The following is a 16,614-nucleotide window of genomic DNA, read 5'->3' as shown; positions in this document are numbered from 1 at the left end:
GACAACAGAAAGGAAGAAGACTGCTGAGATCCAGGATCTGATATCTCATGTTATGAGAGTTGAAGATTTCTGAGTACTAAGGTAGGGAATCCATAGACCTGGAAAAGCATTTGCATTCTATCCTACCATTAAGAAGATGGTGAAGGAGGGATGGTACTAACTATGCAATATATTAGATATACTGTCTGCACAAGGTGGATGCCTTAGTTACAACATTCTCCCATGTACAACAGTTCTAGTAGAAGGCAGAACAAAACTGAGAAACCCCAAGACAGAAATGTGGAATGCTGCTTTAAACAGGCATTTGAGGTATCCAACTTAGTACTCAGAATTGCAGTAGGCAGTGCTCAAATGGTTCCAGCAGGTGGTGGTTGAAGGAGGCAGAGTGGAATTGGTAATCAGATTGCAGTGACACCTAATATGATTAGCATGTCTACAAAGGCAGTGTCTGCAGAGGACTCTGGCTCTGCCACCAAGTGGTGGTTTCTGCATCGAAGACTGTTTAGTAGGTTGCCCTTTAAGGAGCTCTTTTGCCTCGCTGCCTGGTTAAGCACCACTGAAAATCGGTGGATGTCCGGGCACAAGCAATTCAAACAGGCAGGAGCCTTTCCTGGTAAGATCTGTTTATTACCCTCCTCTCACCTACCAACACCCATCCTGTTTAGAATATCAATGAAATGCTTTGATGTCCCCATGCATACCCCCACCCTCCCACTCTGTCAGACTGTCAAAGTAATGCTTTGATGTTTCTCTTATATATATACTATCTGCTACCACATTTGCTTATTTCCGATCTGACGAAGAAGGGCAACCTTCGAAAGCTAATCAAGAAATGTATTAAGTTATGTCCAATAAAAAAGGTATCATCTTGTTTTATTTTGTTTGATTTCTATTGATAACCTGGTAAGATCTATAATACTGCGTGAGAAAGCAAACTGGGCACACTACATGGGTCCTATAGTCGTTATCTACATCATATTCTACGCTTCTGTCTGCAACCACCCCTGGTTGCACACAGTATCAAAAATGGAGTGTTCTTCCTGAGCTGCAAAACGTAATGATTTATATGCATTCAAACAGTTGACCTTTACAGGGTATACAAGGCTGAATAATATAAACCAAAGAAGAGCATCTTTACTGTTTTAGTAATGTATAGCTTGTTTTTAATGCAGAAATGGCTATTCCTACAAAGTGGCTGTGGCACTCTCTCTGTTCCTTGGATGGTTGGGCGCAGATAGATTTTATCTCGGATATCCAGCTTTAGGTAAGGACTGAGTCTTTATTTTAGTTTGGGTTATAGATGCTGAATTGCTTTAACTTATGTATGAAAACTTATCAACCTATCACTGCCTGGTTTTGACTTTATACAAAACTTTGAATAAATGCCCGTTTCTGAGGGCAATGAAACGGGCGCTAGCAAGGGGCCCCCTCCCTCCGAGCTACTTGCCTTGTTCGGTGTTGGCGTCGCTGTGTGTGGGTAGGGTTTTGGTTTTTTTTTTTTGTTTGTTTGCTGCGCCTCCGTGGCCGTGCCTGTGGCGTTTCAGTTTCTCCGAGGACAAGCAGGCTGCTTGTTCTCACGACTGGGTGATGTCCGCGGCAGCCCCCACCAACCGGAAGAAGCTTTGCGGGCGGTCCGCACGCAGGGCACGCCCACCGCGCATGCGCGGCCGTCCTCCCGCCCGTGCGCGACCGTTCCCGCCAGTCCTTTCTTTTCCACGCCTGGAGAGAGTCGTGCTACTGCCGCTCTCTCTTCGTCAGCCCCGGAAAACCGTCGCGTTTACGCGAATTTTGTTTATTTTTCGTTTAGTTTTGATTGCCGCGCGCTCCGAATTTCTTTTTAAAAAAAAAAAAGGGAGAGCACGCGCTCTATTTTTCCCTCGTTTTCGAGTGGGGGCGTCGCGCTGCGGCCTTGTGGCCGCGCGGTCAATTACTTTTTCGAGGTGTGATTACCGCCACCATCGACGACTTTAACTTCGCCGACGCGATTTTTCCGTCGATGTCCTCGAAGGTCCCGAGTTGATTTAAGAAGTGTGGTCGGTGCGGCCGGCCGATCTCGCAGACCGACACCCACGCTTGGTGCCTCCAGTGCCTCGGGCCAGAGCACAATATCAAGTCGTGTTCTCTGTGTCTTGGTCTCCGGAAACGGACTCAGGTTGCGAGGCAAGTTCTGCGGGACAGTCTTTTTGGAACTTGCGCCGGCCCCTCGACGGCATCGGTATCGACGGCCGGTTCTTCGGTACCGGTATCGATGCCCGAGAAATCGGCACCGATGGCATCGACCCCAGGAGCACAGGGCCCGCCGGTCCTCCGGCGAGGGTAGGGGTGAGAGGCCGCGTGGGCAATCGGCCCCGGTCACTCCCTCGGCCCATGGCCCTTGGGACCGAACCCTGTCTGACCCGGTTCCTCGGGACCGAGGGGGATCGACCTCCTCCTCCTCCATGCCACCTGGCACCGATGACGGGCACCGCAAGAAATCTAAAAAGCACCGTCATCGGTCGCCTTCCATGCATCCAGCCCTCGGTACCGGAGAGGAGTCGACGCCGAAACGTCCGCGTCGAGAGGAAAGGTCCCCCTCGGTAGTGGAGGTACCGACACGTCAGGGTCCCAGCACTTCGGTGCAGTCTCCTGGACCCGAGCAGCTTCCGGCACCGACTCCTCTACCGGCCCCCCCGTCTTTCCCGGCAGCGGGCCTGGACGAGTGCCTCCGAGCCATCCTTCCGGGGATCCTGGAAGGGCTGATGCGCCAGCGTTGACTGTGGCGCCGGCGAGCTCTAGCCCGGTGCCGAGGTCGTCGACACCGCCGCCGCTTGCGACGCCGGTCTCGACCGCCACGCAGGTGGAGTCCCCGTCGACGTCGATGGAGGGAGCTTCGTCCCCGCCGGCGCGGGAGTCCACCGCTCGACGACACCGAGGCCTCGGTGCCTCGACGTCGAGCCGGGCCCGGTTAAGGACTCAGCTACATGAGCTCATGTCCGATACCGAGGAAGAGGCCTCGTGGGGGGAAGAGGAGGACCCCAGATATTTCTCCTCAGAGGAGTCTGCGGGTCTTCCCTCGGACCCCACGCCTTCACCAGAGAGGAAGCTCGCGCCCCCTGAGAGCCTCTCCTTTGCCTCCTTTGTACGGGACATGTCTATTTGCATTCCCTTCCCCGTGGTCTCTGTGGATGAGCCGAGGGCTGAGATGCTCGAGGTCCTCGACTATCTATCACCACCTAGAGAGTCCTCCACGGTGCCGTTGCACAATGTCCTCAAGGAGACACTGCTTCGGAACTGGATGAGACTGCTATCTAATCCCATCATTCCCAAGAAAGCAGAGTCCCAGTACAGAATCCATTCGGACCCAGAGTTAATGCGGCCCCAATTGCCCCATGACTCGGCGGTCGTGGATTCTGCTCTCAAGAGGGCATGGAGTTCGAGGGATACCGCCTCGGTGCCCCCGGGGCGGGAGTCTTGCACTCTGGACTCGTTTGGGAGGAAGGCCTACCAATCCTCCATGCTCGTGACCCGCATCCAGTCATACCAGCTCTATACGAGCATCCACATGCGGAACAATGTGAAACAACTGGCGGACCTGGTCGATAAGCTCCCGCCGGAGCAGTCCAGGCCTTATCAGGAGGTGGTCAGGCAGCTGAAGGCGTGCAGAAAGTTCCTGTCCAGGGGTATCTATGACACCTGTGACGTGGCATCTCGTGCTGCGGCCCAAGGTATAGTGATGCGCAGGCTCTCATGGCTGTGTGCCTCTGACCTGGACAACCGCACCCAGCAGAGACTGGCCGACGTCCCTTGCCGGGGGGATAATATTTTGGTGAGAAGGTCGAGCAGCTGGTGGACCAACTGCATCAGCGGGAAACCGCCCTCGACAAGCTCTCCCACCGGGCGCCTTCAGCATCCACCTCAGCAGGTGGACGTTTTTCCCGGGCCCGGCAGGCTGTGCCCTATTCTTTTGCAAAGCGTAGGTACACCCAGCCGGCCCGAAGGCCTCGTCAGGCACAGGGACAGCCCCAGCGCGCTCGTTCTCGTCAACAGCGTGCGCCTAAGCAGCCCCCTGCGCCTCCACAACAAAAGCCGGGGACGGGCTTTTGACTGGATCCACGGGAACATAGCCGCCCTCAAAGTGTCCGTACCGGACGGTCTGCCGGTCGGGGGGAGGTTAAAATTTTTTCACCAAAGGTGGCCTCTCATAACCTCCGACCAGTGGGTTCTCCAAATAGTGCGGTGCGGATACGCCCTGAATTTGGCCTCCCTGCCACCAAATTGTCCTCCGGAAGCTCAATCCTTCAGCTCCCATCACAAGCAGGTACTTGCAGAGGAACTCTCCGCCCTTCTCAGCGCCAATGCGGTCGAGCCCGTACCACCCGGGCAGGAAGGGCAGGGATTCTATTCCAGGTACTTCCTTGTGGAAAAGAAAACAGGGGGGATGCGTCCCATCCTAGACCTAAGAGGCCTGAACAAATTCCTGGTCAAAGAAAAGTTCAGGATGCTTTCCTTGGGCACCCTTCTGCCAATGATTCAGAAAAACGATTGGCTATGTTCCCTGGATTTAAAGGACGCATACACTCACATCCCGATACTGCCAGCTCACAGACAGTATCTCAGATTTCGCCTGGGCGCACGGCACTTTCAGTATTGTGTGCTGCCCTTTGGGCTCGCCTCTGCCCCACGGGTGTTTACAAAGTGCCTCGTGGTGGTAGCGGCGTATCTACGCAAGCTGGGAGTGCACGTGTTCCCATATCTCGACGATTGGCTGGTCAAGAACACCTCGGAGGCAGGAGCTCTCCGGTCCATGCAGTGCACTATTCAACTCCTGGAGCTGCTGGGGTTTGTGATAAATTACCCAAAGTCCCATCTCCAGCCAACCCAGTCGCTGGAATTCATAGGAGCTCTGCTGAATACCCAGACGGCTCAGGCCTTCCTTCCCGAAGCGAGGGCCAACAACCTTCTGTCCCTGGCTTTGCAGACCAGAGCGTCTCAGCAGGTCACAGCTCGGCAGATGTTGAGACTCCTGGGTCATATGGCCTCCACAGTTCATGTGACTCCCATGGCTCGTCTTCGCATGAGATCTGCTCAATGGACCCTAGCTTCCCAGTGGTTTCAAGCCACCGGGAATCTAGAAGATGTCATCCGCCTCTCCACCAGTTGCCGCACTTCACTGCTCTGGTGGACCATTCGGACCAATTTGACCCTGGGACGTCCATTCCAAATTCCGCAGCCCATGAAAGTGCTGACGACGGATGCATCTCGCCTGGGGTGGGGAGCTCATGTCGATGGGCTTCACACCCAGGGTCTGTGGTCCCTCCAGGAAAAGCATCTGCAGATCAACCTCCTGGAGCTCCGAGCGATCTGGAACGCACTGAAGGCTTTCAGAGATCGGCTGTCCTACCAAATTATCCAAATTCGGACAGACAATCAGGTTGCAATGTATTACACCAACAAGCAGGGGGGCACCGGATCTCGCCCCTTGTGTCAGGAAGCCGTCGGGATGTGGCGTTGGGCTTGCCGGTTCGGCATGCTCCTCCAAGCCACATACCTGGCAGGTGTAAACAACAGTCTGGCCGACAGACTGAGCAGAGTCATGCAACCGCACGAGTGGTCGCTTCATTCCAGAGTGGTATGCAAGATCTTCCGAGAGTGGGGCACCCCCTCGGTGGACCTTTTCGCCTCTCAGACCAACCACAAGCTGCCTCTGTTCTGTTCCAGACTACAGGCACACGGCAGGCTAGCATCGGATGCCTTTCTCCTTCATTGGGGGACCGGCCTCCTGTATGCTTATCCTCCCATACCTTTGGTGGGGAAGACCTTACTGAAGCTCAAGCACGACCACGGCACCATGATTCTGATAGCGCCCTTTTGGCCCCGTCAGATCTGGTTCCATCTTCTTCTGGAGTTGTCCTCAGAAGAACCGTGGAGATTGGAGTGTTTTCCGACTCTCATTTCGCAGAACGATGGAGCGTTGCTGCACCCCAACCTTCAGTCCCTGGCTCTCACGGCCTGGATGTTGAGGGCGTAGACTTCACTGCGTTGGGTCTGTCTGAGGGTGTCTCCCGTGTCTTGCTTGCCTCTAGGAAGGATTCCACTAAAAAGAGTTGCTTTTTCAAGTGGAGGAGGTTTGTCGTATGGTGTGAGAGTTCTTGCCCTGCACAGAACCTGCTTGAATACCTTCTGCACTTATCAGAGTCTGGCCTCAAGACCAACTCAGTAAGGAATCACCTTAGTGCGATTAGTGCTTACCATTATCGTGTGGAAGGTAAAGCCATCTCTGGAGAGCCTTTAGTCGTTCGATTCATGAGAGGCTTGCTCTTGTCAAAGCCCCCTATCAAGCCTCCTACAGTGTCATGGGATCTCAACGTCGTCCTCACCCAGCTGATGAAACCTCCTTTTGAGCCACTGAATACCTGCCATCTGAAGTACTTGACCTGGAAGGTCATTTTCTTGGTGGCAGTTACTTCAGCTCGTAGGGTCAGTGAGCTTCAAGCCCTAGTAGCTCATGTTCCATATACCAAATTTCATCACAACAGAGTAGTGCTCCGCACCCACCCAAAGTTCCTGCCGAAGGTGGTGTCGGAGTTCCATCTTAACCAGTCAATTGTCTTGCCAACATTCTTCCCCAGGCCGCATACCCGCCCTGCTGAACGTCAGTTGCACACATTGGACTGCAAGAGAGCATTGGCCTTCTACTTGGAGCGGACACAGCCCCACAGACAGTCCGCCCAATTGTTTTTCTTTCGACCTTAACAGGCTAGGGGTCGCTGTCGGGAAACGCACCATCTCCAATTGGCTAGCAGATTGCATTTCCTTCACTTACGCCCAGGCTGGGCTGGCTCTTGAGGGTCATGTCACGGCTCATAGTGTTAGAGCCATGGCAGCGTCAGTGGCCCACTTGAAGTCAGCCACTATTGAAGAGATCTGCAAGGCTGCGACGTGGTCATCTGTCCACACATTCACATCACATTACTGCCTCCAGCAGGATACCCGACACGACAGTCGGTTCGGGCAGTCGGTGCTGCAGAATCTGTTTGGGCTGTAAATCCAACTCCACCCTCCAGGACCCGAATTTATTCTGGTCAGGCTGCACTCTCAGTTAGTTGTTCTTCGTAGGTCAATTTTCTGTTGTACCCTCGCCGTTGCGAGGTTCAATTGACCTGGGTTCTTGTTTTGAGTGAGCCTGAGAGCTAGGGATACCCCAGTCGTGAGAACAAGCAGCCTGCTTGTCCTCGGAGAAAGTGAATGATACATACCTGTAGCAGGTGTTCTCCGAGGACAGCAGGCTGATTGTTCTCACCTACCCTCCCTCCTCCCCTTTGGAGTTGCGTTTTCATCTTTTGCTTGTCATTCAACTGGCGGGAACGGTCGCGCACGGGCGGGAGGACGGCCGCGCATGCGCGGTGGGCGTGCCCTGCGTGCGGACCGCCCGCGAAGCTTCTTCCGGTTGGTGGGGGCTGCCGCGGACGTCACCCAGTCGTGAGAACAATCAGCCTGCTGTCCTCGGAGAACACCTGCTACAGGTATGTATCATTCACTTTCGGGCCTTGAGTGTCATAGCTCCGCCCTCGACGTCATGACGTTTTGACGCGAGGGCGGTGCAGACATTCCAGGGCACACCGGATATCTCGGGCGCCTCAACTTCCGTGGAGGCTTCAGAACGTTGGGGTTGCCTTTTATATATATAGATAGTGTTACATCACTTGGGTGTCACATTCATTGGGCACAAATTATTCTCCCCCTTTTACAAAGCTATGCTAGCGGCTGCTGTTGCGGTACTGCTGTCACAGCCAATTTACTTTGAATGCGTTTATCATAGTAACATAGTAAATGACGACAGAGAGACCTGTACGGTTCTTCCAGTCTGCCCAACAAGATAAGTTCATTATACGTGGTATGTGATACTTTATATGTCTACCCGAGTTTGATTTGTCCTTGCCATTTTTAGGGGACAGACCATAGAAATTTCTGAAGTTAATGCCGAATTTGATAGCATTTCATCTTTTTATGCAAAATTGCACTGGGTACCAATTGAAGCCAGAGTCCTTTTCAAACTGGCCTGTTTTCTCTTCAAGGTTATGTGTAGTCTAGCACCAGATTATTTGTATGTCTATTTCCAATTTGCTGCTTCTGTGAGGACCAGAAATACTAATAATATGGTCTTCTAATTTTCCTTGTCTAAAGGGAAGAAAAGATTAACGTTACTTGAATTGACCTTTGCTTTTCAAGCCTCCAGACAGTGGAAAGAATTTGCTGGTATATATTTTTTTCTTCTCGGGTCTACTTGATCTTTAGGAGAAAGATTAAGACTATTTTGTTTTGGACATTTGTTTTGTTTTGAAGAATAGTTCCTTTTTTGTTTTTCTTTTGTTCTCCTAGAGGATTGTTCTGGTCGCTTAACTGTTACCTACTTTGGACTGTGAGGTGTAAATGGGATACAAGACTAGATTGAGATTTATGTTGCTATTAATTAAACACACAATAAGAACTGCTGTCAAAGAAAAATGACTATTGATAACAAATCATATACCTCAATAGCGGAAAAAGCCTCAAAAAGCTTCCAGGTCTTGAATTGATCTGAAGAAGCTACGTCGGGTCAAAAGGACCCTGCTTTCATCATAGGCACAAAAAACCGCTACTGCTTAAACTGTTTAAATTTAATTAATTTTGCTTGATTTGTATAGGTAAACTTTTACTCTAGTACTCTCATTATTAAATAAACACCACACTTATCTTAATGGTGAGTGCTTCACAGATCGCGTAAAGCGCTGAATTCTTCTCTCTCCACAAGTGCGGGGCCGACGATGGCCAGCATTTCGCAAGGCTGCTTCAGGGCCTCTAACGCACTAAGGAAGAAATATTCACATTAAAGAAAGCACTACAGTTGAATCATTACTTAGAAAATCATAAAAATCACACACATACTTGGAAGAGAAGTCAGCTCAAAATGTTACACTCTCCTATTGACTCAGAGACAGATCAAAATGGCTGCTTTATAAAAAATCTGACGTCAGACGCTGTCAAGTCAGAACACCAATAGGAAAGCTCTAAAAAAAAGTGACTCCACTCAACCCGATGATTTAAACCTGTCGGGTGCAGGGAATGCAATCTAAATATCCATTTTTGCTCACATTGTAGCAGAAACTTCTGATAATCTCCACCTCTTTTAGTTTGATACATAGATTGACGCACCACACATCTCAAGTCCTCAAAGGAGTGTTGATGAATATTACAATGCATCGCTAACTGCAACCCAGTCCGTTTGGTCCGAATAGAGCTCTTGATGTCTTCAGTCCTGCCTAGTCGAGCCAAGTATATTTCCATTTGGTCCGAATAGAGCTCTTGATGTCTTCAGTCCTGCCTAGTCGAGCCAAGTATATTTCCATTTGGCCTCAAATCAGCACGCAGTTTTCAGAAATTGTTAGGTAGTCTCAGTGGCCTGTAATTGACAAGCCTGTTTTACATCCTTGTATCTTAAGAATTGACTAATACTCAACAAACAGCATGCGGCTCAGCAGTCTCTATGTATTCAGTTCAATTTATTCATTTGAATGCCTGCACCAAAAATGTTCAAAGTGACATACGTAGATACATAAATGCCAATTGGAAATTTTACATAGTAACCATGAAAAGAGAATCTGGAGTTTCTCGGACAATAAGAGAAAATGCTAGACCCTCTCCAGACCATTGACTTCAAAAAGATACACCTTGTAATTCGTCAAATACAAGGCATTCCTTCCAGCTGCCAAAATGCAGACAACCATGACACTCATTCAGTAATAGTTTTCCACTCACTCTATAATGACCCACAAAATTCTCAAGCTTCTGGGGTATGACTGCCATGGTCTATGTTGTACAATTTTGTGAAGTAGACAAGGCATATCCATTGGCAGTGAACTCAGAATCGCCAGCCACTATCACAGAAATATTTTGACACTTCCCCCCAAGGTATGTTACTGAGTTGTGCATTTCTGTAGAAGACCGAATGGCATCTGCCAACATTTCATCCTAAACACCATTGAGTTCTGACCACAGCTTATTTATAATTTATTCTATATTTATATGCCATTATATCCACTAGTTCTATGTGGCTTACAGACATTCATATTAAATAACGCTAAACAGCCTTTCTACCTCATCTAAAAATAAACCCCATCACCAATTCATAATAAACAGATGCCATATACCAAAATCTTAGACATGTGTAATCTAAAAACAATTTATATTCCTATAAATTCTTCCAGAATCAACCTCAGAAAACCTGTAAAACACAAACATACTGCCAAATGCCTGAGAAGAAATGTTTCTGCATATGTCTGTGTACTCAGTGGAACAGGTAGAATGTGCCAAAACATGGTCCGTAAAGTAAGTGACTGGCATAGGAACTGGTTGAGTAGAAGGCGACAGAGAGTAGTGGTAAATGGAGCTCATTCTGAGGAAAAAGGATGTTACCAGTGGTGTGCCTCACGCCTTAACATTTTTGTAGGCGATATTGCAATAGGTTAGACACCCCTGATGGTGTGGATAACTACTACTACTACTACTAACTAGCATTTCTAAAGCGCTACTAGGGTTACGCAGCGCTGTACAATTTAAACATAGGACAGTCCCTGCTCAAAGAGCTTACAATCTAAAAGACAAGAAAACAATCTAAAGACAAGTGAACAATCTAGAGGACGAGTGAACAGTTAGTCTGATAGGGTGGATAGATTGGGGTATTTTATATATCTCGAGTGGTTAGGCGCCGAAGGCAGCATTGAAGAGGTGAGCTTTAAGCAGAGATTTGAAGATGGGTAGGGAAGGGGCATGGCGTATGGGTGAAGGAAGATTGTTCCAGGCATGGGGTGAGGCAAGGCAGAATGGGCGGAGTCTGGAGTTGGCAGTGGTGGAGAAGGGTACTGAGAGAAGGGCTTTGTCCTGTGAGCGGAGGTTACGGGCGGGAACATAGGGGGAGATGAGGGTGGAGAGGTAGTGAGGAGCCGCGGACTGAGTGCATTTGTAGGTAAGGAGGAGGAGCTTGAATTGTATGCGATAACTGATCGGAAGCCAGTGAAGTGATTTGAGGAGAGGGGTGATATGAGTATATCGGTTTTGGCGGAATATAAGACGTGCAGCAGCGTTCTGAACTGAATGAAGGGGGGATAGATGGCTGAGTGGGAGGCCGGTGAGGAGTAAGTTGCAGTAATCAAGGCGAGAGGTAATGAGAGCGTGGACGAGAGTTCTGGTGGTGTGCTCAGAGAGGAAAGGGCGAATTTTGCTGATGTTGAAGAGGAAGAAGCGACAGGTCTTGGCAGTCTGTTGGATATGCGCAGAGAAGGAGAGGGAGGAGTCGAAAATGACTCCGAGGTTGCGGGCAGATGGGACAGGGAGGATAGGGGTGTTATCAACAGAGATAGAGAGTGGAGGAAGAGGAGAAGTGGGTTTAGGAGGAAAGACGAGGAGCTCGGTCTTGGACATGTTCAGCTTCAGGTGGCGGTTGGACATCCATGCCGCAATGTCGGATAAACAGGCCGATACCTTGGCCTGGGTCTCCACGGTGATGTCAGGTGTGGAGAGGTATAGCTGGGTGTCATCAGCATAAAGATGATACTGAAAACCATGAGACGAGATCAGCGAGCCCAGGGAAGAGGTGTAGATTGAGAAGAGAAGGGGTCCAAGGACAGATCCCTGGGGAACTCCAACAGATAGTGGGATGGGAGTGGAGGAAGATCCATGGGAGTGTACCCTGAAGGTGCGGTGGGAGAGATAAGAGGAGAACCAGGAGAGGACAGGGCCTTGGAACCCAAAAGAGGACAGCATGGCAAGAAGTAAATCATGGTTGACAGTGTCAAACGCAGCGGAAAGATCGAGGAGGATGAGGATGGAGTAGTGACCTCTGGATTTGGCCAGGAGCAGGTCGTTGCAAACTTTAGAGAGTGCTGTTTCTGTCGAGTGCAGAGGGCGAAAGCCGGATTGAAGTGGATCGAGGATGGCATGAGAGGAGAGAAAGTCAAGGCAGCGGCTGTGAACAGCGCGCTCAAGTATTTTGGAAAGGAAGGGTAAAAGAGAGATGGGGCGGTAGTTGGAGGGGCAGGTAGGGTCAAGTGAAGGTTTTTTGAGGAGAGGTGTGACAACGGCGTGCTTGAAGGTGTCAGGGACAGTTGCAGTGGAGAAAGAGAGGTTGAGGATGCGACAGATGGCGGGGGTGACAGTATGGGAGATGGTGTTGAGTAGGTTGGTGGGGATGGGATCAGAGGAACAGGTGGTGCATTTCGAGGAGGAAAGAAGGCGGGAAGTTTCATCCTCGGTGATCTCAGGAAAAGAGGAGAAAGAGACCTGGGTAGGTTGGTTGATGGAGAGGGTTAAAGGGTGAAGAGGAGGTGGTGGCTTGGTCGTGAACTCAAGGTTGATCTTTTGCACTTTGTCGCGGAAATAGTCGGCCAGTGATTGAGGAGAGAGAGAAGGGGGAGTAGGAGCGGGGGGCACTTTTAGGAGGGAGTTAAGGGTGGTGAAGAGACGACGAGGGTTGGAGCTGAGAGAATTGGTCAATTGGGTGTAATAGTCCTGTTTTGCACGGAATAGGGAGGAGTGGAGGGAGGATAGCATGAATTTGTAGTGGAGGAAGTCTGGAAGGGTACGAGATTTCCTCCAGAGGCGCTCAGCGGATCGGGTGCAGGAGCGAAGGTAACGGATGCAAGGAGTCAGCCAGGGCTGGGGATTGGTGCGCTTTGTGGGACGGGAGATGGATGGCGCAAGGGTGTTCAAAGCAGAGGAGAGAGCGGTATTGTAGGCGGAGACCGCTTTGTCGACAGTTTCGGAGGACATGATGGAGGGGAGGAGATTAGAGATAGTAGATGATAAGGTGGAGGGGTCAATAGCCTGGAGGTTCCTGGAGGTGGTGGTTAAAGTTGGACGGGGTGGAGGGGGGGGGTGAAGAAGTGTGAATGTGATCAGGTGATGGTCGGAGAGAGGAAGAGCTGAGACGTGGAAATTGGAGGGTGAGCTGGAGGAGGAGAGGACGAGGTCAAGACAATGGCCGTCACGATGAGTAGGGGTGGTGGAGCACAGCTGGAGGTTGAAGGAGGATGTTAGGGTGAGGAACTTAGAAGCATGGGGGTCGGATAGGTCATCAGCATGTACGTTAAAGTCTCCGAGAATGAGGGACGGAGATGAGGGGTCAAGAAAGACAGAGAGCCAAGCATCAAAGTCGGTAAGGAAGGAAGGGAAGGATTTATCAGGGGGGCGGTAAATGACTGCCACTCTGAGTGGTAGCGGGTAGAATAGCCGGATGGAATGGGCTTCAAAGGATGAGAAGCAGTGAGACTGCGGTAGGTGGAGGGGTTGGAAACTACAGGAGGGTGAGAGTAGTAGCCCAACGCCTCCGCCGCGGCCAATTGGGCGGGGCGTGTGGGAGAAGAGATAGCCTCCATGGCAGAGGGCTGCAACGGAGGCAGAGTCTTCCGGGGAGAGCCAGGTTTCGGTTAGGGCGAGCAGTTGAAGGGAGCGAGAGATAAAGAGATCGTGGGTGAGAGGCAGTTTGTTGCAGACTGAGTGGGCATTCCACAAGGCGCATGAGAAGGGGAGGGAGGAGGGGGGAAGGAGGGGAATAGAGACGAGATTGGAGACATCCCGGGATCGTTCGCAAGGATAGGACGGGGACAGGTGAGGGGGACCTGGATTAGGGTTAATGTCTCCCGCGGATAGCAGGAGGAGGAGCAAGAGAGTGCGGAGGAGGGTGGGGGAGGTTGGGCGACGAAGGCGACGAAGACGGGGTGTACTGAGGAGGAAAGGGGATGGGTTAATGGCAGGAAGGAAGTGCCGAAGGTTGAGAGCCAGGAAGGAGGGGGACAAGAGGGATGGTAAGGTGAGGGATGGAGGTGAATAGGGTATTGCGGTGGCGGGCAGGGTGGGAGGGCAGCGAGTAGTTCTAATGGTAGACAGTGGGAGTGGGGGGGAAAGGAGATTAGGAAGGGACAGGGCAAGGAAGAGAACATGGACAGGGGCCATAGGTGGTGACTGAGGTGTAACAGGTGACAATATAGTGACTGAGGTGTTAAGCAGTTAACAGGTGTTAATGGGTGACTATGTAATGACTGAGGTGTTAAGCAGATAGATAGGGCTTGAAGCTAGGTTTTGGGTTGGCGATTAGATAAGTCAATGGCTGATAAGCTAGCAGGCAGGTAGGTAAGTCAATGGCTGAGAGGCTCGCAAGCAGGCAGGCAGGTTACTCGATGTGTTAACAGTCAGATGGATTGGAGCAAGCCGGAACAAGCTGAAGCAAGCAGGAACAAGCCGGAACAGGCAGGTACAGATGGACAAGCTGGAACAAGCAGGAACAGATGAACTGTGTCAGGATGAGCAGACGGACAAGCTGGGATCAGGAAGACTGGAACGAGCTGGGATCAGGAAGACTGGAACGAGGTGGAACACGCTGGAGCAGAAGAATTGGAGTAAGCAAGGAGAGGCTGGGTCAGGCAGGCTGAAACACACTGGAGCCGATGGACAGCAAGGGGAAGGCTGGATCGGCAGCTGAAACTAGCTGGACACGCTGGATCCGGTGGACAGGGGCAAGCCGGAAGAAGCTGAATCAGGCGGACTGGAACACACTGGAGCCGATAGACTGGAAGGATCAGGCGGGCTGGAACAAGCTGGGCTCAGGAGAACTGGAACGAGCTGGAACACGCTGGCTGGATCAGGCGGGCTGGAATACGCTGGAGCCAATGGACTGGAACAAGCGGGCTGGAACACGCTCAAACTCCCACGCTGTGCCGGTCACCAGGCAGCGGAACGAGACGGCTGCCACGTGGACGCGCGGTCCTGGGCCGCACAGCTTCGATTGCCCCGCCACCGCTGCTCTCGACCTCCTGCCTGCCTGTGCGCTGATACAGCCACGCCGATCCGTACAGCGACACGAGGCAGTAGGAGGCGCTGACTCCGTGAGCGATTCCCTCCTTGGCTACTGTCCTGGGGTTCACGCTGCGATTGCGAGACACTGGGAACCGACCCTTCGATCGGTTCTCAGCGGAGCTCTTCGCAGTGCTTCCTCTCGGTCCGTTCCGGTTCGATCTAGGACGGTCCAGGATAGCGCTGAACAGCGCTGGTAAGTCCTAATCTTAGGACCTCCGGAGCTCAACACGGAGCCTCCTACCTGGCGGCCATCTTGCTCCTGAGGAAGGACTTAGTGAAACTAGTAGAGTGGTCTGGAATTTGACAGCTAAGATTTAATGCAAAAAATGTGGGGTAATGCATTTGGGCTGCAAAATTCTGAGGGAACAGTACAGTTTAGGGGTTGAAGAAACTATGTTCACGAAAGAAGGGTGGGACTTGGTTGTGATTGTATGTGATGATCTTAAGAGGGCCAAGTAAGTCAAAAAGACGACGGCGAAAGCTAGAAAGATGCTTGGGTGCATAGCGGGAGGAACGGCCAGTAGGAAAAAGGAGGTGATGATGCCCCTGTATAAGACTGAGGCCTCATTTAGAATATTGTATTCTGGAGACCGCACCTTCAAAAAGATATAAACAGGATGGCATCGGTCCATAGGGCAGCTACTAAAATGGTCAGTGGTCTTTGACATAAAGCGTAAGGGGACAGACAAAGATCTCAATATGTATACTTGGAAGAAATGTGGGAGAGGGGAGATGTAAATACCTGTGCAGCATAAATGCACAGGAGGCAAATCCTTTCAAGTGAAAGGAAGCTTTGGAATGAGGGGGCATAGGTTGAAGGTGAAAGGGATAGACTCTGAAGTAACCTGTGGAAATGCTTCTTCATGGAAAGAGTGGTGAATTGGTGGAACGGCCACCTGGTGGAAGTGGTAGAGACAAAAACAGTATCTAATTCAAGAAAGCTTGGAACAAGTACATAGGATCCCTAAGGGAGTATTAGGGAGAGAAGATGACATGGATGGGCAGACTGGATAAGCCATATGATCTTTATCTGCCTATATTTTTGTCTGTTTATGTTGCTATGGGCCAGGCTACAGTAAGCATATTCGCTTGCACTTTAAGTCTAATTTTGCTCACTGAGGGCACAAATAAACTTTGTGTTCTGTTAGATTGCAAGTTTACTGATGAATTCAGTACTCAAAATACTACATAAATATTTGAAGTTTTCCTCCGACGACTAACAAAGAATGCAACCTAATTTGCATTGAACCTGCTGCATTGCTGGGAACCAATGCAATTTCTCCAGATAGGGTATGACATGATCTTTGCAGAAGTTCTGTAATCAGTCACAGATATGAAATCAAAATGCAGGACAAAAGTTTTATCTGTTAAAAAAAAAAAAAAATAATGGAACGCTCATCAATCCAATAATGTTTAGTAAGAAAAGATATCAATTATTTGTATAGATCACTAATTGGTCAAATGGAGCGATGTCTTAGTGCAGACCTCTATACATAATTTTTATCATTTACTCTCCTGTGTGAAGAATTATGCATGTGCATATAAAAACCTTAAACTTCAATATAAAATCCATCTGTGTCCAAAATATTCCATATCCAAAGGCAAAAATTCAATTTCTGCTGTCATAGTTAGAAACCACCATGCCAAAAAATAGCTCTCTGATAGTATGCACAAAAAATTAATGCATGTAATAATGTAGTATTATACCCAGATGCACCATCCACAGTGCTGTGATGACAGGATCCATCC

General features: G+C 50.3%; 1 protein-coding gene across 1 annotated transcript in view; it reads left to right on the top strand.

Moving 5' to 3' along the window:
- Positions 1-16,614, top strand: part of TM2D1 (TM2 domain containing 1) — a 66,011-nt gene that overhangs the window by 16,096 nt on the left and 33,301 nt on the right. The window contains exon 4 of the mRNA XM_030206983.1: positions 1,173-1,264. Coding sequence (XP_030062843.1) covers positions 1,173-1,264 — 92 coding nt within the window. The remainder of the gene's footprint in view (positions 1-1,172; positions 1,265-16,614) is intronic.

This window comes from Microcaecilia unicolor, chromosome 6 (assembly GCF_901765095.1).
Source record: "Microcaecilia unicolor chromosome 6, aMicUni1.1, whole genome shotgun sequence".
NCBI lineage: Eukaryota > Metazoa > Chordata > Amphibia > Gymnophiona > Siphonopidae > Microcaecilia > Microcaecilia unicolor.
This window is presented reverse-complemented; position numbering and strand designations above follow the sequence as displayed.